Source organism: Bubalus kerabau, chromosome 17, assembly GCF_029407905.1.
Source record: "Bubalus kerabau isolate K-KA32 ecotype Philippines breed swamp buffalo chromosome 17, PCC_UOA_SB_1v2, whole genome shotgun sequence".
In the NCBI taxonomy this organism is placed as follows: Eukaryota; Metazoa; Chordata; class Mammalia; order Artiodactyla; family Bovidae; genus Bubalus; species Bubalus kerabau.
In genome coordinates, this window is record NC_073640.1 from 55,626,645 (window position 1) to 55,650,595 (window position 23,951).

The 23,951-nt window shown below is 45.6% G+C and overlaps 1 protein-coding gene across 1 annotated transcript; it reads right to left on the reverse strand.

Annotated features, from left to right (window-relative positions):
• Positions 1-1,716: 1,716 nt before the first annotated feature.
• Positions 1,717-21,032, reverse strand: ZNF235 (zinc finger protein 235). Its single transcript, XM_055553655.1, is given in 7 exon segments — positions 1,717-2,628; positions 2,630-4,574; positions 11,310-11,405; positions 12,243-12,369; positions 16,630-16,695; positions 19,395-19,702; positions 19,993-21,032. Coding segments are annotated over 5 exon segments (2,337 nt in total). The 5' UTR covers positions 16,645-16,695; positions 19,395-19,702; positions 19,993-21,032; the 3' UTR covers positions 1,717-2,474.
• Positions 21,033-23,951: the final 2,919 nt, after the last annotated feature.

Sequence of the window (23,951 nt, forward strand, 5' to 3'; positions counted from 1 at the left end):
AGTGTTGTAGCAATGTATGATAGTCTTATTATGTTTGGTAATTCTTTGACATTCCTCACCTCAGGTGGGGTCCATATCCCCTCCCCTTGATCTTGGCAGGCTTTTGTGACTATTTCTACAGACTGGCTGACATTGTTACTTCCACGGTCAGATCAGCAAAGGCCATAGTGCGTCTGCTGGTTTTTCTCAGCAGACTCGGCCCCTTGTCCTGTCCAGCTACTGTGATGCGGTCATGCTGGAGGCCATGCCGATTTGTAGAGACAGGCCAAGGCTCCCTGGTTCTCAGTTCAGCTATTAGATAAATAGGTTTGCTTGTAATCACATTACTCAAAAAGTATAAATGAGATTTCTATTTTTCTTCTTTCTGAGTGTTTAGAATGAACTAAAATGCTCTAAAACACTTTAATTTCAAAAAATTAAAAATTTACAATAATGCCCTTAGGTATCTGTGATGTATCTTTATTGTGACATATATATATGATATGATCTAGTTACCTTTAAAAGGAGGGCATTATGTGAAACATTTCATACAGAATTCTTTGCCTCTGTCCACTTTCCTCAGGATATTCTGCATACCTAGTAATGTCAGTAACTGAATCTACCTATTCCATTTGATGCTGTATCATATTCCACCGAATGGATAAGCCACAGATTGTTTTTTCAGATCCAGCTGATGAATGCAGCGTGTGCTGCTACCAATGATGCTAACGGTGAACACCCTTCTATGTACATCCATGACACAGGTTTATATGCTGTGAGATAAAGCGGTTAAGATTCAGCTGTAAGGGATTGTCATTCAGTAATTTTGCTGTCCCAGTTTCACTGCTTTGGTAAAATGGGTAATGGTCACTGTAAAATAATTTTTCAAAAAAGTTGTAAAGAAAATCCATCCCAACCTCTGCTGGAGTAAACCAGGTAGCATATTAATCAGTACCTCTCCACCTGTCATCTCCGTGCCCATGATCACACGGTTGGGCACACCTCCGTGCACGTGATCGCATCATTAGGTATATACATCTTTTAATGACCTGGACTACACCAGGAACTCTCACCTCGTTTTCTCATGAACGTCTCTTTTCCTATCATCACAACCTGTAACATATTTTCCATGGCTGTGTATTATTAGAATATATTTATGTAAGTATTCCCCCCCCACCCCTTTTTAAATCAGTATAAGCATCTTTATGTACAATTTTCCTTGCGTGCTCAGTCGCATCCGACTTTGACCCCATCTCCTCTGTCCCTGGGATTTCCCAGGCAAGAATACTGGAGTGGGTTGCCATTTCCTTCTCCAGGGGATCTTCCTGATTCAGGGATTGAACCTGCATCTCCTGTGTCAGCAGGTGGATTCTTGACCACTGGGCCACCAGGGAAGCCCCTTGAACGAGTAAGACAATCTTCCTTTGTGTCAGCAAAACCCCGACTGCTAGGACTTGCCAGGTCAGAGTATTTTGATATATATTAACCAGGGAATGTTCACTAAGACGTTCAATCCTTGAACACAGAATGCTGTGTACATGAAATCTCAAAATCCAAAAGCGTTCTTGTCTACCCCCGACCCTCCCCCCTCAACCATTTTTAGGGAAGGAACTGGGTGGAATTTGACAAACAATATCCTTGGTTTCTGCCAAACCCACTGCCTGAAGTGTGGACGAAGGGTCATGCATAGAAAAGACACTGTGACCAGGACCTGAATGGAAACAGTACAAAGAAATCAATTATTAACAATTCAAGTTTACTAAGAAACTTTTTGTCACTAGTAACTACTTTTAACACTTTCAGTTACAGTAACACCCTACTGTAACAAGTTAGGGTACAAAATTTCCAATCATATAAACTGTAATATGTTATTAGACTAATAAGTCTTTTTCGGTGTATAAAATACAAGCTAATGATACTCAATATTACTGCTCACAATGGGTAATTCCATACATATGACTGAAGCTGGATGGAGGCTGGTGGCCATTCACAAGCCTTGTCCAAATCTATAGTGTTGTGGGTGGCAGTATTAATGTGATTCTGTCGATGAATGTTTCCTGAAATTAATTTTATTAAGGCGACTTTGCAGGATTCCTCTTGAGTATGTTGTTACAAATTTAGGGAACGGACTAGAATTTTCAAGTATCTGTCCTGATTAGAGGGTTTTTCTCCACTTGGTTCAGTAATTGCCGGGGACCTATTAGAAGCCACACACAGTTCTACACGGTAGACGGAGTGGCGACGAACAGCCCACCCTGTGTGCAGGGCACCCTGCAGGTGGCATTGACTGTCTGCACTATACTTCTGTTAGTTCAAGTCCCGCCCATAAAACCTTCATGTGTAAGCCTTCTCTCCTGGGAAAAGGGCAACGATTCTTCTCGTGTCACATCTTGAGAGGGCACTCAGGGTTCTGGTGTAACTACTGACCATATTTATAGAATATATTCTCTACAAAGAGGTCACCTCCCAGCTGAAACTTGCAAACACTACCTTTTCTACAACTTCTTTCCCATGAAGATGGCTCGGAGCTTCCGAGGCCCACAGGAACCTCCCGTGACCCCTGGGACAGGACTTTTCCAACAGAGATGAAGAGGTGGGTTCTCACTGAGGCCGGTTCCACACCCCCCACCCCTATAGATTCCCTCCTGCGTGGACCCTCTGGTGGTAAACAAGATGTGACCTCTGGCTGAAGCCCTTACAACATATGTCACATATGTAGGGCCTCTCCCCCGTGTGGACCCTCTGGTGGGTGTGGAAGTGCGAGGCCTGGCTGAAGCCCTTGCCACACTGCTGGCATGTGTAGGGTTTCTCTCCCGTGTGCACCCGCTGATGGGCGCTGAGCCCCGCGCTCCAGCTGAACTCCTTCCCGCACTCCTCGCACTTGAAGGGCTTCTCGCCCGTGTGGATTATCTGATGGACTTGAAGGTTCGACCTCTGGCTGAAGGCCTTGCCGCAGGTACCGCACTTAAAGGGCTTCTCCCCGGTGTGGACTCTCTGATGCGCCTGCAGGTGTGAGGCCTGGCTGAACCGCTTCTGACACGCGGCGCACTTGAACGGCTTCTCCCCGGTGTGGACGCTCTGGTGGGCCTGGAGATTGGAGGCCTGGCTGAAGCCCTTGCCGCACTCCTCGCACTTGTAGGGCTTCTCGCCCGTGTGCACGCGCTGGTGGTTGTGGAGGTTCAGGCTCCAGTTGAAGCGCTTGCCGCACACCTCGCACTTGTAGGGCTTCTCCCCGGTGTGCACGCGCTGGTGGGCCTGGAAGTAGGAGCTCTGGCTGAAGCCCTTCCCGCACTCGCTGCAGCGGAAGGGCTTCTCGCCCGTGTGCACCCGCTGGTGGCTCTGGAAGCTGGAGGCGGAGCTGAAGCCCTTGCCGCACTCCTGGCACTTGTAGGGCTTCTCGCCCGTGTGCACGCGCCGGTGACTGTGCAGGTTGAAGCTCAGGCTGAAGCGCTTGCCGCACTCCTCGCACTTGTAGGGCTTCTCCTCCGTGTGCACCCGCTGGTGCGTGTGAAGGTTGGAGCTGCAGCTGAAGCGCTTCCCGCAGTCCGCGCACCTGTAGGGCTTCTCGCCGGTGTGGATCCGCTCGTGCGCCTGCAGGTGGGACCTCTGCGTGAAGCCCTTGCCGCACGCCTCGCACTTGTAGGGCTTCTCGCCGGTGTGGACCCTGCAGTGGATGTTGAGGTCGGTGCTCCGGCTGAAGCCCTTGCCGCAGCTCTCGCAGCGGTAGGGCTTCTCCCCGGTGTGGATGGGCAGGTGGGCGTACAGGTGTGAGGTCTGGTTGAAGCTCTTCCCGCACTCGTGGCACGAGTAGGGCTTCTCCCCGGTGTGGACGCGCTGGTGGGTCTGCAGGTTGGAGCTCTGGCTGAAGCCCTTCCCGCACTCACGGCACCAGTAGCGCTTCGTCCCTGGGAGGGCGCCCGGCGGAGTGGGGCGCGCTGAGCCGTGAGCTGGGTCCTTCTTGGGCGTCCTGTGGGTCGGGGACTTCCCGCCCAAGTGTAGCCGCTGATGAAGCTCCAGGCTGGTGCGGTCACCGAGTCCTCTCTCACCCTCATTGCACAGGTAGGCTTTCGGTCCAGCCTCAACGATGCTTTGCTGGGCTAGTGGTGATGCCTTGAGGAGGTCTTTGCCACACTCTCTTGTGCCTTGAGCCTTCTCTTTTTGGGGCACCGTGTGGTCATCGTGGTGGGGGGAGATACATGGGAAAAAGTCAACACATGGAGCAAACATACAGATCTTGTTCTTCATGGAAGTCAGCTGACAACCCCTCTGGTAATTCTGTGTCTTGCTCAGACAGAGTTTACTCCAGGAATTCGGAGCTCTCCCAGCTGGAAATTCTTGATTTTCAATAATATCAGAATGATCCTCTATAAGAGTCACGAAACAGCTGCCTTCCATGGAAGCCTGAGCGGACACTCCTGCAGGGGAATTATGTTGTTTGGGGGACTGAGAACTCTTCTCTTGAGTATTTATCACAGAGTCTTGGCTTTTGGTTGATTTGCTCACATGTCTCCTGATTTGCCAGCATGAAAGCTCTACCCGTGAAAGGCAGCTCACTCCTGTGTCCTGAACAGCTGCCATCTCGTGATTCCCGCCTCCTGAAAGGGAAAGAATAAGGAATTAAGGAAGGAGAGCATGGCATCACCAAGCCGTTGCTCCCGCCGTGGAAACATTCAGTAAGCAACTAGGGAAAATGCCTTCATCAGAGTTCCGAAAAACAAAGGTCTACAGAAACCAAGAGAACATCAATGAAGAAAAAGCCACATTTAAAAAAGTATGGCAGGGGAGTAGAAAAAAATTAAATAATTTTTTAAAAAGTGCTATTTGGGATCAGTTGAGAGTGAGATGTGCCCATATCCTTGGTGGATGCAGACAAGGAAGAGATGGAGGGTCTGGACTGAAAAACAGCCGCTAGAAGCCAAGACAGACACAGGAGTGTGACGCCAACACACGTGATTTACCCAAAAGAATGAGAAGAGACAAAGATGCATAAAACAGAGGAGAACCCCGCCCCCAACAAGTGATTGTTAATATACCTGTTTCAGTAACCATATTGTGTGGACGCAGACTCCCCTAAAATCTCTACCCGCATTCAAGCAGAAGGAAGCAAGAGGCATACAGATTGGGAAGGAAAGCAAAGAATATATTTGCAAAGGTTATGAATCTACATAAAGAAAAGTCTTTAGGAATATACAAAAATGAGTTTAGAATAGGTGAATAGAGGGACGTCGCAAGCTACAAGATGGTACGAAAATCTGGGGCAGTCTTTCTGCTCCCTTCTGAGGTCTGTGTCAGAAGTTTTCTCTGTTTTCACTTTAATAAAACTTTTGCTGCACAAGAAAATAAAATTATACAAAAATATATTCAGATGTAATAGAAGTAATTGGAAAGTGGAATTAACTCCATTTATATAGCATCAAAAAAAACACTTCTGAAAAAGTGGACATACAATTCCTATACACTATATGCTATGAAGGTGAGTGGTGATTTATAACAGATGTTTCATTGTCTTCCATGGTTCCTGGCTCATGGCTCCTAAGGGGAAAGAAAATGGGAGTGTTTTTTGTTCTAATATTTGGTTTTTTACTTTGTTCTAATATTTTGGTCTCTTCCTAAAATGGCTTCAGAGCCCTAAGGGTGAAATGGGTGTCTTATTATTCATAACAAGCCCGGGATGCTTCATGAATTGATGAATAAGTCCATTTAGATCTTCACATGTACTCCGTTGAATTCTGTCTCGTATCAGATCAGTAGCAGCAACAAGATCCCCAAGCAGAACTTCTGAGGGTGTTCTGGGTCAAGAAGAAACACAGGCACGGCGTCGGGAAAACCATTCTGAGTTCACTACCTTTCTCGCCATTTCTGGGGACTGGTGGTACATGTTGCAAGTGTTCCTGAAATTGTGTTGTGTGTCCTGGCATGAAATGTTATAAACATTGTCTGTCATCAAAACTGAGGCTCAGACTGAAAGGACTGCACCCGAGTCTCAGGGAAGCACCCTTGCTGACTTTTACACAAAGGCAGCAGCAGCATCTGTTCAGTGTGGTGTGTGTGGACGAAGTGCACTCTGCTTTTGTAGAGAGCGACCCCTCAATGCCAGACTTCTGCCACCCTGACATCCTTGTCACCTGGCAACAGCCAGCTCCTGAATCAGACTGAGATGCACGAACAATGGCTGTAAATTCAAGGGATAGTCAGGGCTCCAGGAAAAACCCCAGGTGGCTGCTTGATCTCTCCAGCTCCCTGGAAAACCCCGTTGTTGGTGTCTGCATTCCTTCACTCACCACAGTGCGTTTAAGAAAAACCTGTAAGTCAAAACTCTCTGTACAGCCTGGTGACTACGGTTATAATACTGTGCTGCATATGTGAAAGTCGCTGAGAGGAGACCTTAAGACAGGAGACCTTAGAAGTTTTCATCACAAGAAAAAAAAATTCCACGTGGTGATGGATGTTAACTAGACTCAATCATTTTGTCACGTATACAAATGTTGATTCATTACGTTGTGCACCTGAAATTAATGTTAATTACCTCAATTTAAAAAAATTTAAAAGAAAAAGTAAAACCGTCTTTGTCCCTAGAGGCCTCAGACCTGCTCTTTGTGGATCCTCTGACTACTCGGCAGCAGCGGGGATTCATTCAAGGGCCCCTCACTGTGGGTCACTAGGCAGGATGTCTTCCAGGTGGTAAAGTCTTTCCAGGCCACAAGACCAGAGCCCTCATGGCGGCAAAGAAACTGTTAGAGACTGAGTTTCCTGCTTGGGGTGCACCTTCCAGTCTCTAATGATCGAGGCACCCACATCAACCGGGAAAATCACATGAAAACCCTACGAACTTCTTGGAAGGATTGCTGCCCTGTTGACCTCAATCATCAGGCAACGTTGAAAGAATTAATGGGGAAAAACAAATTCAAGCAGAATTGTGTTAATTATGGGACAACAGAGGCTGGGGAGGATGCTCTGATGTTTTTTGTTTTTCCAGATTTAGAGAGACCTTTTTCTCTTAGGTTACCTATGACTTAACAGCAATCTGGTAAAATATACTTTTGTTAGCAAAGATGAGACATCTACTTAAAAAAAAAAAATTTACTTATTTCTTTGGTTTCACCAGGTCTTCTTTGCAGCATGTGGGATCTAGTTCCCTGATCAGGGATTGAACTCCGGCCCTCTGCATGGACAGCAGAGTCTTAGCCACTGGACATCGAGCCCCGAGACATCTATTTTTTATCCTTAACTGATCCTTCCAGAATTCAGGAAGTCTCAGTGACTATCCTTATTTTCCAGACAGTATATCTGTTCACATAAATTCAGTAAGAATCTGTTCTCCTGGTGACAGGACACAAACTGAAACACCATCATTTACCCAGGCTTGACTGGAATATCGTATTTGAGAGACGGGTGTAGATTTGGGTGTGCCCACACAGCTTCAAGGAACTGCTTGGAGCAGCTGAGCTAGTACCTGGCTTTCAGGCCTCCAGGAAAGCAATCTTAGAAAAGATTTAATGTGATCAGTCACCTTTCCTGCTGTGCTTATATAAACAATCAGGCCAAGTTTAACACAAACAAATGAGCTTTACTGCCATCATCTTTGGTTAAAGAAAAAAGGGTGGGGGAGTAATTATAAAGAAAAAAAAATGGTTTTACCTTTGTGGCTATTAGATTCTACTCCTGCTAATTGTCTTGGAGCTTTTTTTCACATATCTGTAAACTGGCCTGGATCCTGAATTTTTCTAGTTTCCTCAAATATCTAACTCTGATTCAAATTAACACTTCCAATTTTCTCCCACCTTCTGATTTGGAATCAGGAAGAAGAAAAGCAGCCCTTCAGAAAGGGCCTCACCAAGTGTGCTTATCCACTGCCGCTTCGGGGAAACTAGAGGGTATGCTGGGGACCTCCCGACCACAGTGACACAGGCAAGAGGCAGCTGACACCAGGGTAGACAACTGCCTCAGCCCAAGGTGCCGGATCCAGGCTTTAACTAAGTGTGAATCCTGTTCTTTACTCCGGCGTTGACCTGGGGAGATTATACCCTCACTTGCATCCCCCAGGCCACAGCTAAGGGGGTAATGCCTGGAATTTAGAATAGATTTTGTCCTAGCCTTATATAAAAGTTAACAGACCCCTGGTTTGAATGATAACAGATAACGGTTCTTACAAATGAATCCACTAACGGGCCGTCTTCACAGAAGTGGTTTGTGCCCTGACAAGGTTCCTCTTTCTCTGGGGTGATTATGCTTCTCCTCGGGCCTGTGGATGCCTCATTGGTGGCACACAGCTGGGTAATGCCGGTCAGTTACATAACCATGCCCCCTACCTGCTCTAGAAAGGGCCTACCAGGAGGCTTTTCCTGATTCAGGATCCGCTTCCTTGGGCAGGGCTCTACTTCCCTGATTAAGAGTAGATGTAAGTGAGGCTGTGATCAGAAACCTTAATTCTTGACGAGACTGCAGATTCTGTTGCCATGACACTAGCTGCCTAGAGAAATATGTGGCCCTTCTGGTCGAGGCTGCTGCCAATAGGATTGTTGTTTAGTTGCTTAATCGTGTCCGATTCTTTGCGACCCCATGGACTGTAGCCCGCTAGGCTCCTCTGTCCATGGGATTTCCCAGGCAAGAATACTGGAGTGGGGTGCCATTCCTCTTCCAGGGGATCTTCCCAACCCAAGAATTGAACCCGCATCTCCTGCTTAGCAGGCAGATTCTTTACCACTGAGCCACTTGAGAAGCCTGCCTAACAGGATGGCCCTTGATTATCTTCCAGCTGAGTGAGGTGGTATCTGTGCTGTGGCCAGCACCACTTGCTGCACCTGGGTTAACACTTTCAGAGAAGCTGAAATGCAGGTACAGAAGATCACTAAGAAGGCCACCTGGCTTAAGATGACTCCATGCTATACACAGAAAATCCTAAAGATGCTACCAGAAAACTACTCGAGTTCATCAATGAATTCGGCAAAGCTGCAGGAGACAAAATTAATACAACAAATCTCTTGCATTCCTACTACACTAACAACAAAAGATCGGAAAGAGAAATTAAGGGGAAAATCCCATTTACCACTGCATCAAAAAAAAATACCTAGGAATAAAAAACTTAAGGAGGAAAAAGATCTGTACTCTGAAAACTGTAAGACACTGATGAAAGAAATCAAACAGAAGACATGATGATGGAAATTCTCTGGTGGAGTTTTAAAAAAAAAATGGGTGTTAAAACTGAACTCATTTTTATCATGTATACCCTCAGGTTGGTGCTTTCGTATATGATTATCTTAATCACATTCACACTTTTAGAATTAACTGATTTTCTGTATGAGATTCTTCCACTTCTGCAGTAGATGCTGCACTTGCCAGGAGATGGCAAACAGGCAGCTTAGGGGTCCGTGGAAATGCTAACAGGGACTACAGTTTTCAGAGTGCAGATCTTTTTCCTCCTTAATCACCACCCACGGGAATGAACCCGGGCCCTTGGCAGTGAAAGCACACAGTCCTCACTACTGGTCCACAGGGAATTCACAAGGAGCTTCTTATAATACTAAAGACAAATTAAGAGTAATACCAAATTATGCAAATTAAACTTAGAATGGCATAAGGTTCATTTCTGTAATTTCTTCTCTGTTCCTACACAGAGCCTCCTCGTCGACCCCAGCTGCAAAATCTGTGACGTCTATAAATGTCACGTTTGAAATGTAGAAAATGTCACTGAGGCCATGTGACTGTTTAAGTAAGTACCGGAGAGGGGCAGAGAAGGTGAGGTGACTGCCTGCCTGACTGGGAATATGGACTCCACACAGAAAAAACTGCTAAAACCAATAAGTGAATTCAGCAAAGCAGCAGGGTATAATGTTAACATACAAAGATTAGGTTGCATTTCTAGCCACTGTAGAAAACAGTAGGGGGGTTTCTCAGAAAACTGAAAATGGAATTACCATATGCGCCAGCAATCCCACTCTTGGGCATATATTCAGCCAAAACGAAAATTCAAAAGATACAGGCACCCCTATATTCAGAGCAGCACTATTCACAATAGTCCAGACATGGAAGCAACCTAAACAGCCATCGACAGATGAACGGAGGAAGGAGATGTGGGGTGTACACATGTACATAGAATAGACGACTGCTCAGCCGTAAAAAGAATGAAGTAATGCCACTTGCAGCAACATGGCTGCAACTAGATTATCATACTCAGTGAAGTAAGAGAAAGACATACTACACGATGTCATTTATATGTGAAATCTGAAATCTGACACAAACACACTTATCTATGAAACAGAAACACGGACAGAGAACAGACGACTGGCGGCTGTGAAGGGACATGGTGGGACGGAGGCATGAACTGAGAGTCCAGGGTTAGGAGAGAAAGCTTTTATATACAGAATGGATAAACAAGGTCCTACTATATAGCACAGGGAACGGTATTAATATCCTGTGATAAACCAAAATGGAAGAATTATGTAGAAAAGAATGTGTGTATGTATATCTCAATCACTTTGTTTACAACAGAAAATACAACATTGTGACTCAACTGTACTGCAATTAAAAAAACCCCAAATTAGTTGCATTTCTATCCTCAATGAACAATTGAAAACAAAGAAAAAAATTCCATTTATAATAGCGTCAAAAAGAATAAAATACTTAGGAATGAACCAAGGAGGTGAAGGGCTTGTCCGCTGAAAGCTACAAAACGCTGGTCCACATATGGGGAGATTTAATACTGCTTCGCTAGTGCTACCCAGAGGGATCCACAGATTCAACGCTATGCTTGTCAAAATCCCAATACAGAAATAGGAAAATTCATCCGAAAACTCATACAGAATCCAGGGACTCTGCTGGTGGTCCAGTGGTTAAGACCCTCTGCTTCCACTGCAGGGAGCTCGGGTTCCATCCCTGGTCAGGAAACTAAGACCCCACATGCTGCACAGCGCAGCCAAAAAAACAAACAAACATGAATTAAGAGTAAAAGGAGCGGCCAGGGAAGGCCGTGGGTGAGACACCTTCTGAACAGAGGATGAGGGGTCGGAGGTCTGCGGGCTAGCAGCCTTCCGGCCAGAGGAAAAAGAGGAAACGATCCTCGTGTACAAACATAAACCTCGGATGTGAGAACAGAGGACATGGGAGGGGATTCGACAGGACGGAAGTGCAGGACGGCACGGCTGGGTGAGGGGGTCCTTAAACACAGCGGCCTTTATTCCTAGTGGAGTGGGCGCTGGGGGCGGCGCGGGAGGACCGGAGCACCAGACTGTGCGGTGACTGAGCTCTTCAAAGGGCCACTCTGGCTGCTGCGTGGAGAAGACACAGATGCTCCAGACAGACGCCGGGGAATGGCCCGGCCGTGCGGTTCTCACCTGAACACCCTCCTCTCTGGGGCTGGATCTCTGTCATCCAGAACTTCTCCTCTCTCTCCAACTCAGATATCATGTCTGGCTTGGAGGACTGGTGCCCTGAGAAAAAAAGCGGGGGGGAAGTACTGAACAATTCTGGTTCCAATCCCATGATGAACATTCTTCATCAGACCCACTGTGAAAAATACATCTAGTGTCCTTAGTGACTACCCCACATAAACTGCTGAAATAGAAGCCAGAATGACCTGGCTCTCGTGGTGGCCATCACATCCTCTGTCGGCTCCCACACTCCTTACTGTGAGCGCTGCAGTTGCTGATACAACGTGCACCGTTCTGGCCGCGGGGCTCTGATGTTGCTACTTTATTCTACATTATGGAAAGAATGCTCAAGCCATTTACTAATTTCATGATGCACCAATGGGTCAGGACCCACAGGTTTACAAAAAATATAATAGGAAAGGGTTTTGTGTGGTTTTTCTTTTTTGGCTACAAGGCATGTAGGATCTTAGCTCCCCAACCAGGGATCGAACCCGCACCCCCTGCATTGGAAGGCAAATTCTTAACCACTGGACCACCTGGGGAAGTTTCAAGGCGAGGGTTAAATTTGGGATTTAAAAAAAGCAAGCTATAATATGAAATAAGGAGCCAGGTACAGTCAAGCTCGACTGTTCACACAATTCATTTACAAAAGACTAATGTTTACCTTGGAACAAAGACTAGGAACGTTTTGTCTCTGTGTTTTCCAAAGGGACTGGAAAACTGGTCTCTGAGGAGTCCCAAAGTCTTGAAGTAGCGGGCAGAGGGCCAGGGACGCTACTAAACATCCTAAAATGCTCAGGACAGTCTCCACGACAGATCACCTGGCCCCAAAAGTCAGTAGTGCCGACGTAGGGAACCCTACGGGGGTGATGCCAAGCCACAGGGCGCCATCCTCACCCACGGACAGCAGGTTCCGGAAGTTCTCCAGCATCACATCTCGGTACAGCTTCCTCTGGGCCAAGTCCAGCAGCCCCAGCTCCTCCTCAGTGAAGGTCACAGCCACATCCTTGAAGGTCAATGCCTCCTACGACACCAAACACACGTAGCCTCAGTCCTACAACCAACTGCCTTTGAGGGAAGAGCAGCACGGAGACGGTGGAGGAGACACGTGGGAAGCTGTTCCAGATTCTAAGTGACCTGAACCTCCTTTTAGGAGATGGTTTCCTCTTCCCCTTCCACAGTCACACCAGAGACGCAGGGGGTGGGAGGGGGATGGTGGAGGAAGGAATGAAAAGGAAAAATTCTAAAACCTTCCGGGCACGCAACACTGCACCCTTTGTATGGTCGTGTCTCTAGAATTGTCGTCCTTCAATCATGGTATACATGCATTTTACAATTTGAAAGTGCCACGTTTTTAAGAAATGTTGAGTTCATTGGCTCCCAATAGTATTTAACAGTGCCCATCTCCTCCTCTGAGTGGGCAGTACAGTAATTTTGTCAATGCCTGCCCATCTAACCAGCCTTCAGTACCTCGAGTGGAGGCAGGTATCTAGTTCATTCTGTCTCAGGAGCGTGCCCTATCTAACAGTGCAGCAGCGTTCAGTGCCAAGGTGAAGAACACAGGTTTTAGAGACTGAATGCTTCAGTTCACACTCTCTGACTCCACTTCTAACTTTACAGTCTTGGACAAGTCACCTAACTTTTCAATCCCTCAATCTCCTCATCTGCACAAAAGAACATCATCAGGGACTTCCCCGGTGGTCCAGTGGCTAAGTCAGAACTCCCAATAGAAGGGGCTCAGGTTCAATCCCTGGTCAGGGAACTAGATTCCACATGCTGCAACTAAGATCCAATGCTGTCAAATAAATAATTACTTTTTTTTAAAATAAAAAGGCGACTCACCATAGGGTACTTGAAGGGATTAAATGAGAATGTGCAAAAGATTTAGGATAGTACCTGACACGTGTCATTAAATAAATATTCAACAAATGTCAGCCACCACTATTCCTATTATCATTATTTGTGTCTGCCTGGTACTTCGCACAAGTGAAAAATACATTTAATCATTCCAAATAAATGATACAAAAATTTAAGGATTTAAACCTATTGAAGATGCTGCAAAAACAAACAATCATATTTTCATATAGACCTCAGCCAACCTGTCTGGTTATTTCCTTAGGTTAAGTTCCAAGAAGTGGCAACTGCCTATCAAAAAATATGCGCCTCTAGGGACAAAGGTCCATCTAGTCAAGGCTATGGTTTTTCCAGTGGTCATGTATGGATGTGAAAGTTGGACTGTGAAGAAAGCTGAGTGCCGAAGAATTGATCCTTTTGAACTGTGGTGTTGGAGAAGACTCTTGAGAGTCCCTTGGACTGCAAGGACATCCAACCAGTCCATTCTAAAGGAGATCAGTCCTGGGTGTTCTTTGGAAGGACTGATGCTAAAGCTGAAACTCCAATACTTTGGCCACCTCATGAGAAGAGTTGACTCATTGGAAAAGACCCTGATGCTGGGAGGGATTGGGGGCAGGAGGAGAAGGGGACGACAGAGGATGAGATGGCTGGATGGCATCACTGACTTGATGCACCTGAGTTTGGGTGAACTCCGGGAGTTGGTGATGGACAGGGAGGCCTGGCGTGCTGCGATTCATGGGGTTGCAAAGAGTCGGACACGACTGAGCGACTGAACTGAACTGAGGGACTTCCCTGGTGGTCCAGTGGTTAAGAATCACCTGCCAAATGCAATACTCTAAAGCAATTATCCTTACAGTTAAAAAAAAAGAATCCACCTGCCAAGGTAGGGGAAAGTAGTTCCATCCCTGGTCCGAGAAGATCCCACATGCTTCTGGGCACTAAGCCCGTGCACCACAACCACTGAGCCCACGTGCCTAGAGCCCCTGCGCTGCAACGAGAGATATCACCGCAGCGAGAAGCCCGTGCACCAAAACTAGAGAGTAGCCCCCGCTCTCCGCAGCCAGAGAAAGCCCGAACACAGCAAAGACCCCAGCATAGCAAAGGCCAGTAAATAAAGTAAGGTACCACAGGGCCGCAAAGAGTCAGACATGACTGAGTGATTGAGCACAGCACAAAATAAAACATTTTTTAAAAAAGAAAGCATCTGCCTGCCAATGCAGGGGACCCAGTTTCGATTCTTGTTCCAGGAAGATTCCACATGCTGCGGGGAAACTAAGCCCTTGCACCATAACTACTAAGCCCGAGCTCCAGAGGCCATGCTCCACAAGAGAAGGCACAGCAATGAGAAGCCCGTTCACCGCCTGCAGGCAGCAACAAAAAAGACTCAGCAGAGCCACAGATAAACAAATGAGTCTATTTCCCTAAAGGCTTCGCTCATCTCTGCACTTGTTTTGACTGGAGTCCTGAGCACTGATGTATTAAACAACTAGTTGGCACATCTGGCAAAGAAGAGGCAGGCACTTAGAAAAGGCAGGACGTGAGGGGAGTGTTATTTTTGGAGTTCTCCAGCCACTGGCCCTGCCAGGCGTCTACACGACTCGGCCTCAGGGCCCAGAATAGAGCAGTCTCTTCTCCTGGCTCTCTCCATTTACCCTCATCCAACTCCTGAAAAGATCTAGCCCAGGCAATGGAAACTCTAGTGTCAGCTGGGGACTGAGCAGATTTTAACAGGAAACTGAAAGCTCACAAATCTGTTAAAATGCAGCTGTATTTTAACTGTGTCTTAATACAGCTAACTGTATTTTAGCTGTAATGCAGATACAGGGCATCTATGGTCAAGAACCCGCCTGCCAATGCAGGAGACTCGGGTTCAATCCCTGGGTCGGGAAGATCTCCTGGAGAAGAAAATGGCAACCCACGCCAGTATTCTTGCCTGGAAAAATTCACGGACAGAGGAGCCTGGGGGGCTATAGTCCATGGGGTCGCAAAGAGTCGGACATGACTAAGCACACACACATATCCTTACACAGTTGCTCCATAGAGTAAATGTCTGGTAAGTCCCTGATGCTACTAGACTCTCCAAACTCAAGTGTGTCCCTCTAAAATATATTCACACGGCAATGAATAAAACAGACACTTAACTATAATAGATACGCATGTAACTCAGAATTACAGAATCTAGTCCTTCTTGGAACTTCCTTGGTGGTTCAGTGGCTAAGACTCCACGCTCCCAATGCAGGGGGCCGGGGTTTGATCCCTGGTCAGGGAATTAGATCCCACATGCTGCAACTAAGACCCAGCACAGCCAAATAAATAAATAAATTACTCAAAGGAAAAAAAAAAACATACCTCTAGTTCTTTTTGTCTGAAAACAAAACTATTTTCTCTGAATTCAATATCAGTTGGATTCTGTTACACTAAACCATATTTTAGACAATTTAGACACAAAACTTGAGGGTCCCCATGAGAAAAATGAGCTCTGAAAATTTTAGAAAGAAAACGGCAGAGCACTCAGAATTCCTGTTTGGGAAGAAAGGTTATATGAAGGAAAACTGTCACTGCAAACATTTTGAAATGGTAAAATTCATTGTTTTTTAGTTGCTAAGTCATGTCCAGCTCTTTGCAACCCCATGGACTGTTGCCCACCAGGCTCCTCTGTCCACGAGATTCTCCAGGCAAGAATACTGGGGTGGGTTGCCGTTTCCTTCTCCAGGGGATCTTCCCGACCCAAGAATCAGACCCAAGTCTCCTGCCTTACATGTGGGTTCTTTATCACTGAGTCACCAGGGAAGCCCTTTGAAATTCATTAACCACATAAATATGGACAACAGGGAAAAATATTAGGTAAATTATGGAAAGTGATATGACCATTTAAGTTGCAGGTGCTATACAATCAAATTTTAAAAATCCAAAACAGTACTGAAACTATAATCACAAATCTATACACGTAAATACAAATGAAAAGGAATGTGGGAAGATGAAAACTGATTTGTAAACATGTTTATAATGTGGGAGTTATTTTTTAACAATATTAATTTTGGAGACATCTCTAGTGGTCCAGTGGTTAAGAATCTACCTTGCAATGCAAGGGACTCCAGTTTGATCCCTGGTGGGGGAACAAATCCCACATGTCGTGGTGCAATTAGTTAGGCCCATGGGTCACAAGTACTGAAGCCCGGGAGCCATGACTAGAGACTGTCCTGCAATAAAATATCCCACGTGATGCAACTAAGACCTGATGCAGCCAAATAAGTATTTTTTTTTTTAAATATTTTCACACCATTATTTGGAAATAAAAAGCAAGGGCCCGTCACACAGTTCCTCAGGTGCCTTTGGTTCCCTCTTACCTTTCCTGAGCAGGAGAAAAACATGTCCAGTCTTTGTGAAATGAGATGTCATTTTAAGAAACAGAAAGGCATATCCGACTCACCTGGAGTTTGGTCATTTTTTTCTCCCTCTTCCTTTTGGGGAAAGGCCGAGTTCTGGGAAGGCAAAACTGGGGAAGGGAAAGAAAGCCACGGTGAGACAGCTGCCGGGATGGCTGGAGCACATGGGGCTAAATGTACGGGAAGAGGGTCCCCTTTCTCTCGGCAATCGCAGTGACGACATAACCCCGTGAGAATGGAGCTCGATTCCAGCTCCCTGGGCCCCCCTTGGCCAGCTGCCTGAGTTCATGAACAATCCGGAAACAGCCCTACCCTAAGTGTTTCTTATAAGCTCCCAGGGTATTCCTGAGGCTGGCTATCAGAGGAAATGAGATGCAGACAGGCAGCACCAACAACTTAATGGGGCCAAAATGTCTGGGATCCAATTCCGGCCTTTCTGCTTGTTTTCTACTTGTCACATAAACCTTGAGCGGGCTGTTAATCTCTCTGACCTCAGTCCAGTCTACTTGTAAATAAATGGGCACAACAGTGCCCTAACTCCCTGTTGCCTGCAGCTTCCGACAAGGAGGTCCTCTTAAGACTCATAAAACTTCCTTTGTGAATCTGCTTCACAGAAGACGGATCTTAGGAAACACTGACTTCACAGATGATGGCTCCTGAGTTCCCTCACTTTCAGAAAAAAAGTCTAATTCGGACAAGTGGTCTCACAGGTGATTTGTGCTGTTGTTAATGAAGGTTAAATGGTCCAGGAATTTGCCTCCTTAATAAGCTTAACTACTTGCATGTGCTGTTAAGCTGGAGGCACTCAACTAAGTTTCTTCTAGAATATGCATGAAGGTAAACAATGACTAATAAAAACCTAAGACTAAGAAATCATGCTTCATTTAAATTAATGACACAGAGTTGTTACACAATACTAGGCATTTTTAAAAATTAAGGCCCGGCTAGGCTGCAGGCACCGTGCTAAGCTGTGAGCAGGATCACTTTGAAATGAAGCAGGACCCTGTGGTCCCTCCCCCGTATAGTCTCAGCCTGCCTTTTGTCTGTGGACAAACTTTAGCCAAAGAAGAAATTTAATCAGAGAAGTGAGAACATGCAGAAAAAAAGGGAAAAGAGTCCAAGGAGAACAAATGATAATAGTTTGGTCATTAAGCACAGTCAAGGACCTTTAGCTCCTTCTCAGCGGCTATAGGTAATATTCGGAGTTGTATCCTGTGAGCTGTCTTCTAGCTACTGGAACCTCCACCAGGTGGAAGAAGTTAACTACATGATGACCAGATTGTGGCCATGACATAAGCTGCCATCCCAAGAACTGGCCTCAAAGAAATGGGAACCAACCAACCCTGGAAGTGAAGATTAGCTGTACCTAAAACAACTAAGATGATGCTAGTCAGACCACTGATGACGAATGTCCAGCTGACTGTCACAGCTGACTGTGCTGTTACTGCAGGTCGTCCCCTCCTCCCTCTGTCTATAAAAGTTCTTGCCCACTGACTGGGGGTGAGCGTACTCAGTCTTTGGACAGGTATTCCTCTCCTTGCCAGCATCCAAAATAAAGCAAACTTTCCTTTCCACCAATCTGGTCTATTTACCAGCTTTTGAGAAACAATCAGCCAGACTCCGCTGTTATAATTTCTCTGTCTGGAATAAACCACAGAGGACTTTTCCCTGAATCCAGCTGAAAACAACTTTCCTTCCTAAACAAGTGTCCAGAAAGAGTCCAGGAATCCAGGACCAAACCCACGGTCAGTGACGAGGGAAAGGACAGCGGGGCTGCAGCTGGAGCTCCGACCCCATCCCGGCTCGCAGGAACTTCCTAAACAACAGGGCGCCCGAGTGTTTAGTGGACTTTATGGTAACATCCAACATCTTACCGTACTCAGCCCTGTTCTTTTCGAATATAATCTCAATCCTCAGAAGACCACCACTGCTAAAGAACTAACCCGAGAAAACAGGCAGAGAGATTAAACAAGCCGCTCAATAATTTGCCCAAGAAAGCGACAGAGCTGGCCCCTGGTTCCCCGAGGAGGGCTGGGGGAGCAGAGCGCGCGGGAGACCCTCAAACTCGACGCAGAACGCGAGCCCGCCCCCAACTCGCGACTCGAGGGGAGCGCCGCGGCTCCCTCCCGCTCCCGGCCGATCGCCGAGGATTCCCTGCCCCAGGAGCGAGGACCGGGTTTCTGCTGGCCCCACGCAGAGGCTGGCAAGGATTGCAGGGACGCTGTGTTAACTCACCTCCGGGGAAGCAATCTCGGCCCCAACCTGGCCTTCCCAAAGCGGAAGTGCCTTGGGCTACACACAGTTCCCGGACTACACTTCCCAGAACCCCCACGAAGCGCCTCAGATTTCACGCAACTCCTGGACTACATTTCCTAGAATGAAGTTCGTCCCTGCTTCCTACCAGCTGTCTTGGGTTTTGACTGGAGAAGGTTCGGATTTAAAGTCGCAGGTGCTGGACCTGTCAAATTCCTTTCTGTTTTATTCAGTTATTAAAACTCATGAGAAAATAATGTTGTAAATGCGAATTTTTAAAAAATGCAGCCGTATAAGAGAGAAAAGCAAGGCTTGCGCTACCAAAATAAATTAAAAAACAATTTTTTTAAGGGAAGACAAAAGGTAGACTAAGAAATGGGAAATATAAAAGTAACTTAAAAAAAAAAAAAAAAAAAAAAAATAAAAGTAACTTAGGCTGGGCTGCCTAACACAGAACTTATGGAACACTGGATTTTTTCACTTGCTTCGAATTCTGGCTCCCCAAATATCAGCAACAAAATTTGTTAATGAGACAGAAACGTAGTTTATTGCTTACCGCAGTAAGGAAGAACACCTCCACAGAGCTTCAGCACCATGACGGTGTGCACAGAGCCCGGAAGCCAAGGTTGGAATTTACTGATAATTGGAAGTTCGATTTAAGGCGGGTTTTTCAATGCAGAAGAGGAATAGGATTGCTTGACAGTCAGGATGCTGTAGTCCAGGACTGGTGGGAGCAGCAACGATTTTTGTGAGGTGAGGAAACTACAGCTGAAATTGCTGACGCTCTCTTTAGACGAGATGGAAGAGTTGATGGGTGCTTGTGGAAGTTTCTCTAAAACTCAAGCCATTTACTTGGGCAGGAATCTTTTGGAATAATAAAGGCATGCCAATAAAACTTACTAGTTATGTTAATATAAACAGTAAATTGTAGGAGGGAAGGTAGGGGTCACCAACCAGCTGGGGGTTGGTATTGTTAGGGGAACCATGGACTGAAACCACCCATCCTGGCCAGGCATCAGAGTAACCACTTGCACGAGTTACCAGGACCAGGAGGTCCTGGTAAGGAGTGCAGAACTAACAAGCTGCCACCAATCAGAAGACTTCAATAAAGGTCAAAAGGAGAGAGAAGACTCCAATCCACATGTCCTACCAACCTCCCAGAATCCTTCTGGTTGGAATCCATCTTGGCTGAGCGATGTAAGCACCACCAGGAAGGATCCTGAGTCGGAATGATTGGCCAGAGACAACTTAGAAACTAACCCAATTACTATAAAACCCGAGACTGAGAGCCACGTGGCAGAGCAGTCCTCCTGGGTTCCCTTAGCTGCCTGCTCTCCACCTGGGCATCCCTTCCCAATAAAGTCTCTTGCTTTGTCAGCACGTGTGTCTTCTTCACATCCTAATGAAAGCTGAATGTGGTGGCCAAGAGCCCGGCAATGTAACCAGGCTGCTGAGACTTACTCCTGGCTCTGCCATTTCCTGGCTGTGTGACCCTCAGTACAAGCCATTGTTCAAGGAACCTCTCTGTGCCTCTATTCCCTCACCTGTAACGGATGGGTCATATGAGGATTATGCAAGCTGATATGTGCAAAGCGTTAGAGTCTCTGCCTATTAGTAAGTGCTTCATAGCTGCTAATAATTATCATCATTATGATTAAAGTCACCATGTGATACATACAGGAGCCTCATATTTAGTGCCGGTTTGTTTCTAAAGAAACGTGTCTTAGATCATGAAAGTATTATCAATAATTATATGTCTACAACTCGATAACAAAAAAACAACCAACTGAAAAATGGGCAGACCTAAAGAGATATTTCTCTAGAAAAGAAATACAGATGGCCAATAGGCATGTGAAAAATATGCTCAACATCACTAATTATTCCAGATATGCAAATCAAAACTACAATGAGTTACCACCTCGAGCTGGTCAGAATGGCTATCATTAAAAAGTCTACAAATAACAAATGCTGGAGAGGGTGTGGAGAAAAGGGAATCTTCCTACCCTTTTGGTGGGAATGTAAGTTGGTGCAGCCACTATGAAAAACAGTATGGAGGTTCCTCAGGAAAAAAGTCGGCTTACCATATGATCCAGCAACTCCACTCCTGGACGTATACCCAGACAAAACTATAATTAAAAAAGATACATACACCCCTATGTTCATAGCAGCACTATTCACAACAGCCAAAACACAGAAACAAATGCCTATCAACAGATGAATGGATAAAGATGATATGGTACATGTATATATGCAATGGAATACTACTCAGCCATAAAAAATAATGCCTTATGCAACAACATGGATCCAATTAGAGATTACCATACTAAGTAAGTCAGAAAGAGAAAGACAAATACCGTATGATATCACTTACATGCAGAATCTAAACTATGGCACATATGAACCTATCTACAAAACACAAACAGACTCATAGGACAGAATTGTGGTTGCTGGGCTGAGGGTGGGCAGTGGGAGGGGGATGGACTGGGAGTTTGGGGCTGGTAGATGCAAACTATTACATTTAGAATGGATAGATAAGAACGTTGGTTAAAGTTGCTGGCCCCTTGGTCATAAAACAGTGGTTACCAAATATGTAAGCAGTTATTGTATTCTTTTTTTAAAAACTGTGCCATATGGCTTGCAGGATGTTAGTTCCCCAACCAGGGATTGAATCCAAGCTCAGCAGTGAAAGCATGGAGTCCTACCTAGTGGACCACCAGGGAATTCCCAGTTATTGTATTCTTAATTGCCGTTCACTCAGAAAAAAACAGTGATAGTTTTGCTTAAGAATATACTTGATGAAACAGTAAAAGTTATTAATTTTACCTGGTAACTCGGGTAAATTAGGCATTTGTTTATGGACAACACCCTTTTCTTCAAAGAACTGGGAAACTACAGTTGGTTACATCCAGGTATTTGGCAGAACTTTAGGAAGTGAGCACTGGCACTTCAGAGAAAGTTACTGTCAGCATCTGTTGCCAGTGACAAAACTTATGCTTTCGAGAAACTATAAGGGGCTTCCCTGATGGTCCAGTGGGAAGACACCACACGTCCACTGTAGGGCGCACGGTTCAATCCCTGGTAATCCCTCATGCCATGCATTGTGTCCAAAAGAAAAAGAAAAAAAAAGTATCAGAATTTTGGAAAATTTGTATCACTAAGAGCTTGACAGGTTCCCAGTGCTTAAAGACTTCAGGTCTTTAAAGATAGAACTTTTCTGATGAGATGGGTGATAGTATCGACAAATGTGATTTTTTAAAGGTATTATGAAATCAATAAAACTCAGTCATTTAGTATTTTCCAAATGAGGGATGCATAATTTCACAAAACCATGAATAGATAAAAAGACTCAAAAAAGTACAGGACAAACCAAAGAATTTTAATGGAATAGAGTAAGAAGGTACTCTGAGAAGGTTTCAGGTTGTACACTGCAATAACCTTAAGAAACTATCACATACGGAACTTGGGTGCAGTATCAAAGGGGAGCATTACCTGTAAAGTCTATCAATCTTTTCTTTCTTAATTTTAACTGTGGGGCTGGGTTTTCGTCATTACTTCAACCAAAATAATATATCACCACAGGTAACAGAAGATATGAAAATCCAGCTTTTTTTCTCATAAAAAACAAAAAGATGTGCAAAAAATGTAAAACATTGCTACTCTTGTTAAATTTGTTTTTGGAAATACCGTTTTCTCATAAAATCTAGTTCTGTTATTGGTTTATTTTAAAAATAGATTAATAAAAGTTTTAAAGTAATTTTTAAAAAGTATTACTATTCCTAAACAGTAAATAACACTTTTCATCTGGTCACCCTAAATGTAATTTGTATAAAGCCCTTAGACTGGAACTTAACTAAGGTGTAACTACTGGCATCCCTCACAACCAAATAAATAGTGCAAATATCTTTACAGGAGAAGAATGCCAAGTCCTACTCACATGGGGCCCTGGGCCAGGAGCCGAGGGGTCAGTCACTCCCTCCAGTTCAGTTCAGTTCAGTCGAGTCCGACTGTTTGCAACTCCATGGACTGCAGCACGCCAGGCTTCCCTATCACCAACTCGCAGAGCTTGCTGAAACTCATGTCCATCGAGTTGGTGATGCCATCCAACCATCTCATCCTCTGTCGTCCCCTTCTCCTCCTGCCTTCAATCTTTCCCAGTATCAGGGTCTTTTCAAATGAATCAGTTCTTCGATTCAAGTAGCCAAAGCATTGCAAGGAAGTGACCACTCCCTTCACGTCGGTGCAAGTCCTTCTTATGAAGTCAGGACTGGGGAAGGAAAGGAATTTGTGAAATATCACCGTGGCTCAAATGAACCACAGAAGGGCTTCCAACGCTATTAGGAAAGAATTGCTATTAATCCATTTTACAGATGTGCAAACAGAGGCATAGAGAGATTATAAAATTAACCCAATATTACACTGCTAGAAAATAGCTGACAGATGGGAGAGATGAGCTGGGGGAACTGAGCATGGAAGGGACTGCAACCCGGGCCCCGCGCCCAACTCCGGGTGAGGATATCTCCCCAAACTCTAGCCGACTCCGTCTAATTGAACTAAAAATGTCGTCCTTACACTTCAAACATCCTTTTGCCTCCTTAAACCCACAACCGGGTTGCTGCTGCTTGCAGAGCAACTCTTAGGTTCGGAAAAGTTGCCGGAAGCGAAACTGACAATCACTACAAAGGAAGAGTTAGTCACAACCTCGTCCGCCTGGGCCGGAAGTGCCTGCAACTACCAGGTGCCCTAGATCAATGTTTCCCAGAATACCGCATCACGGCCCTTTGGGAACGGAAGTGCCTGGGACACCACGGAGTTCCAGCACTACACTTCCCAGAATGCGGGAGGAGACAACATCCACTGCCCGGGCCCTCTGGGCGGAAGTGCCCGAGAGTATTCTGAATTCCAGAGAGGTGCTTCCCAGAATGCCGCGGGAGACCGCTGTCCATGGTCCTGCCAAGTGCTTGTGGCTAAGGGGAGCGCCTGGACAACACTTTCTACAGTGGCCTAGGGCAGCGAAGACTACAGCCCAGTCTTCTAGGACGGAAACGTGGAATACTACTCTAAGTATCTGGGTTAAATTTCCCAGAGTCCTAGAGGGGAAAATATTCGATAGACA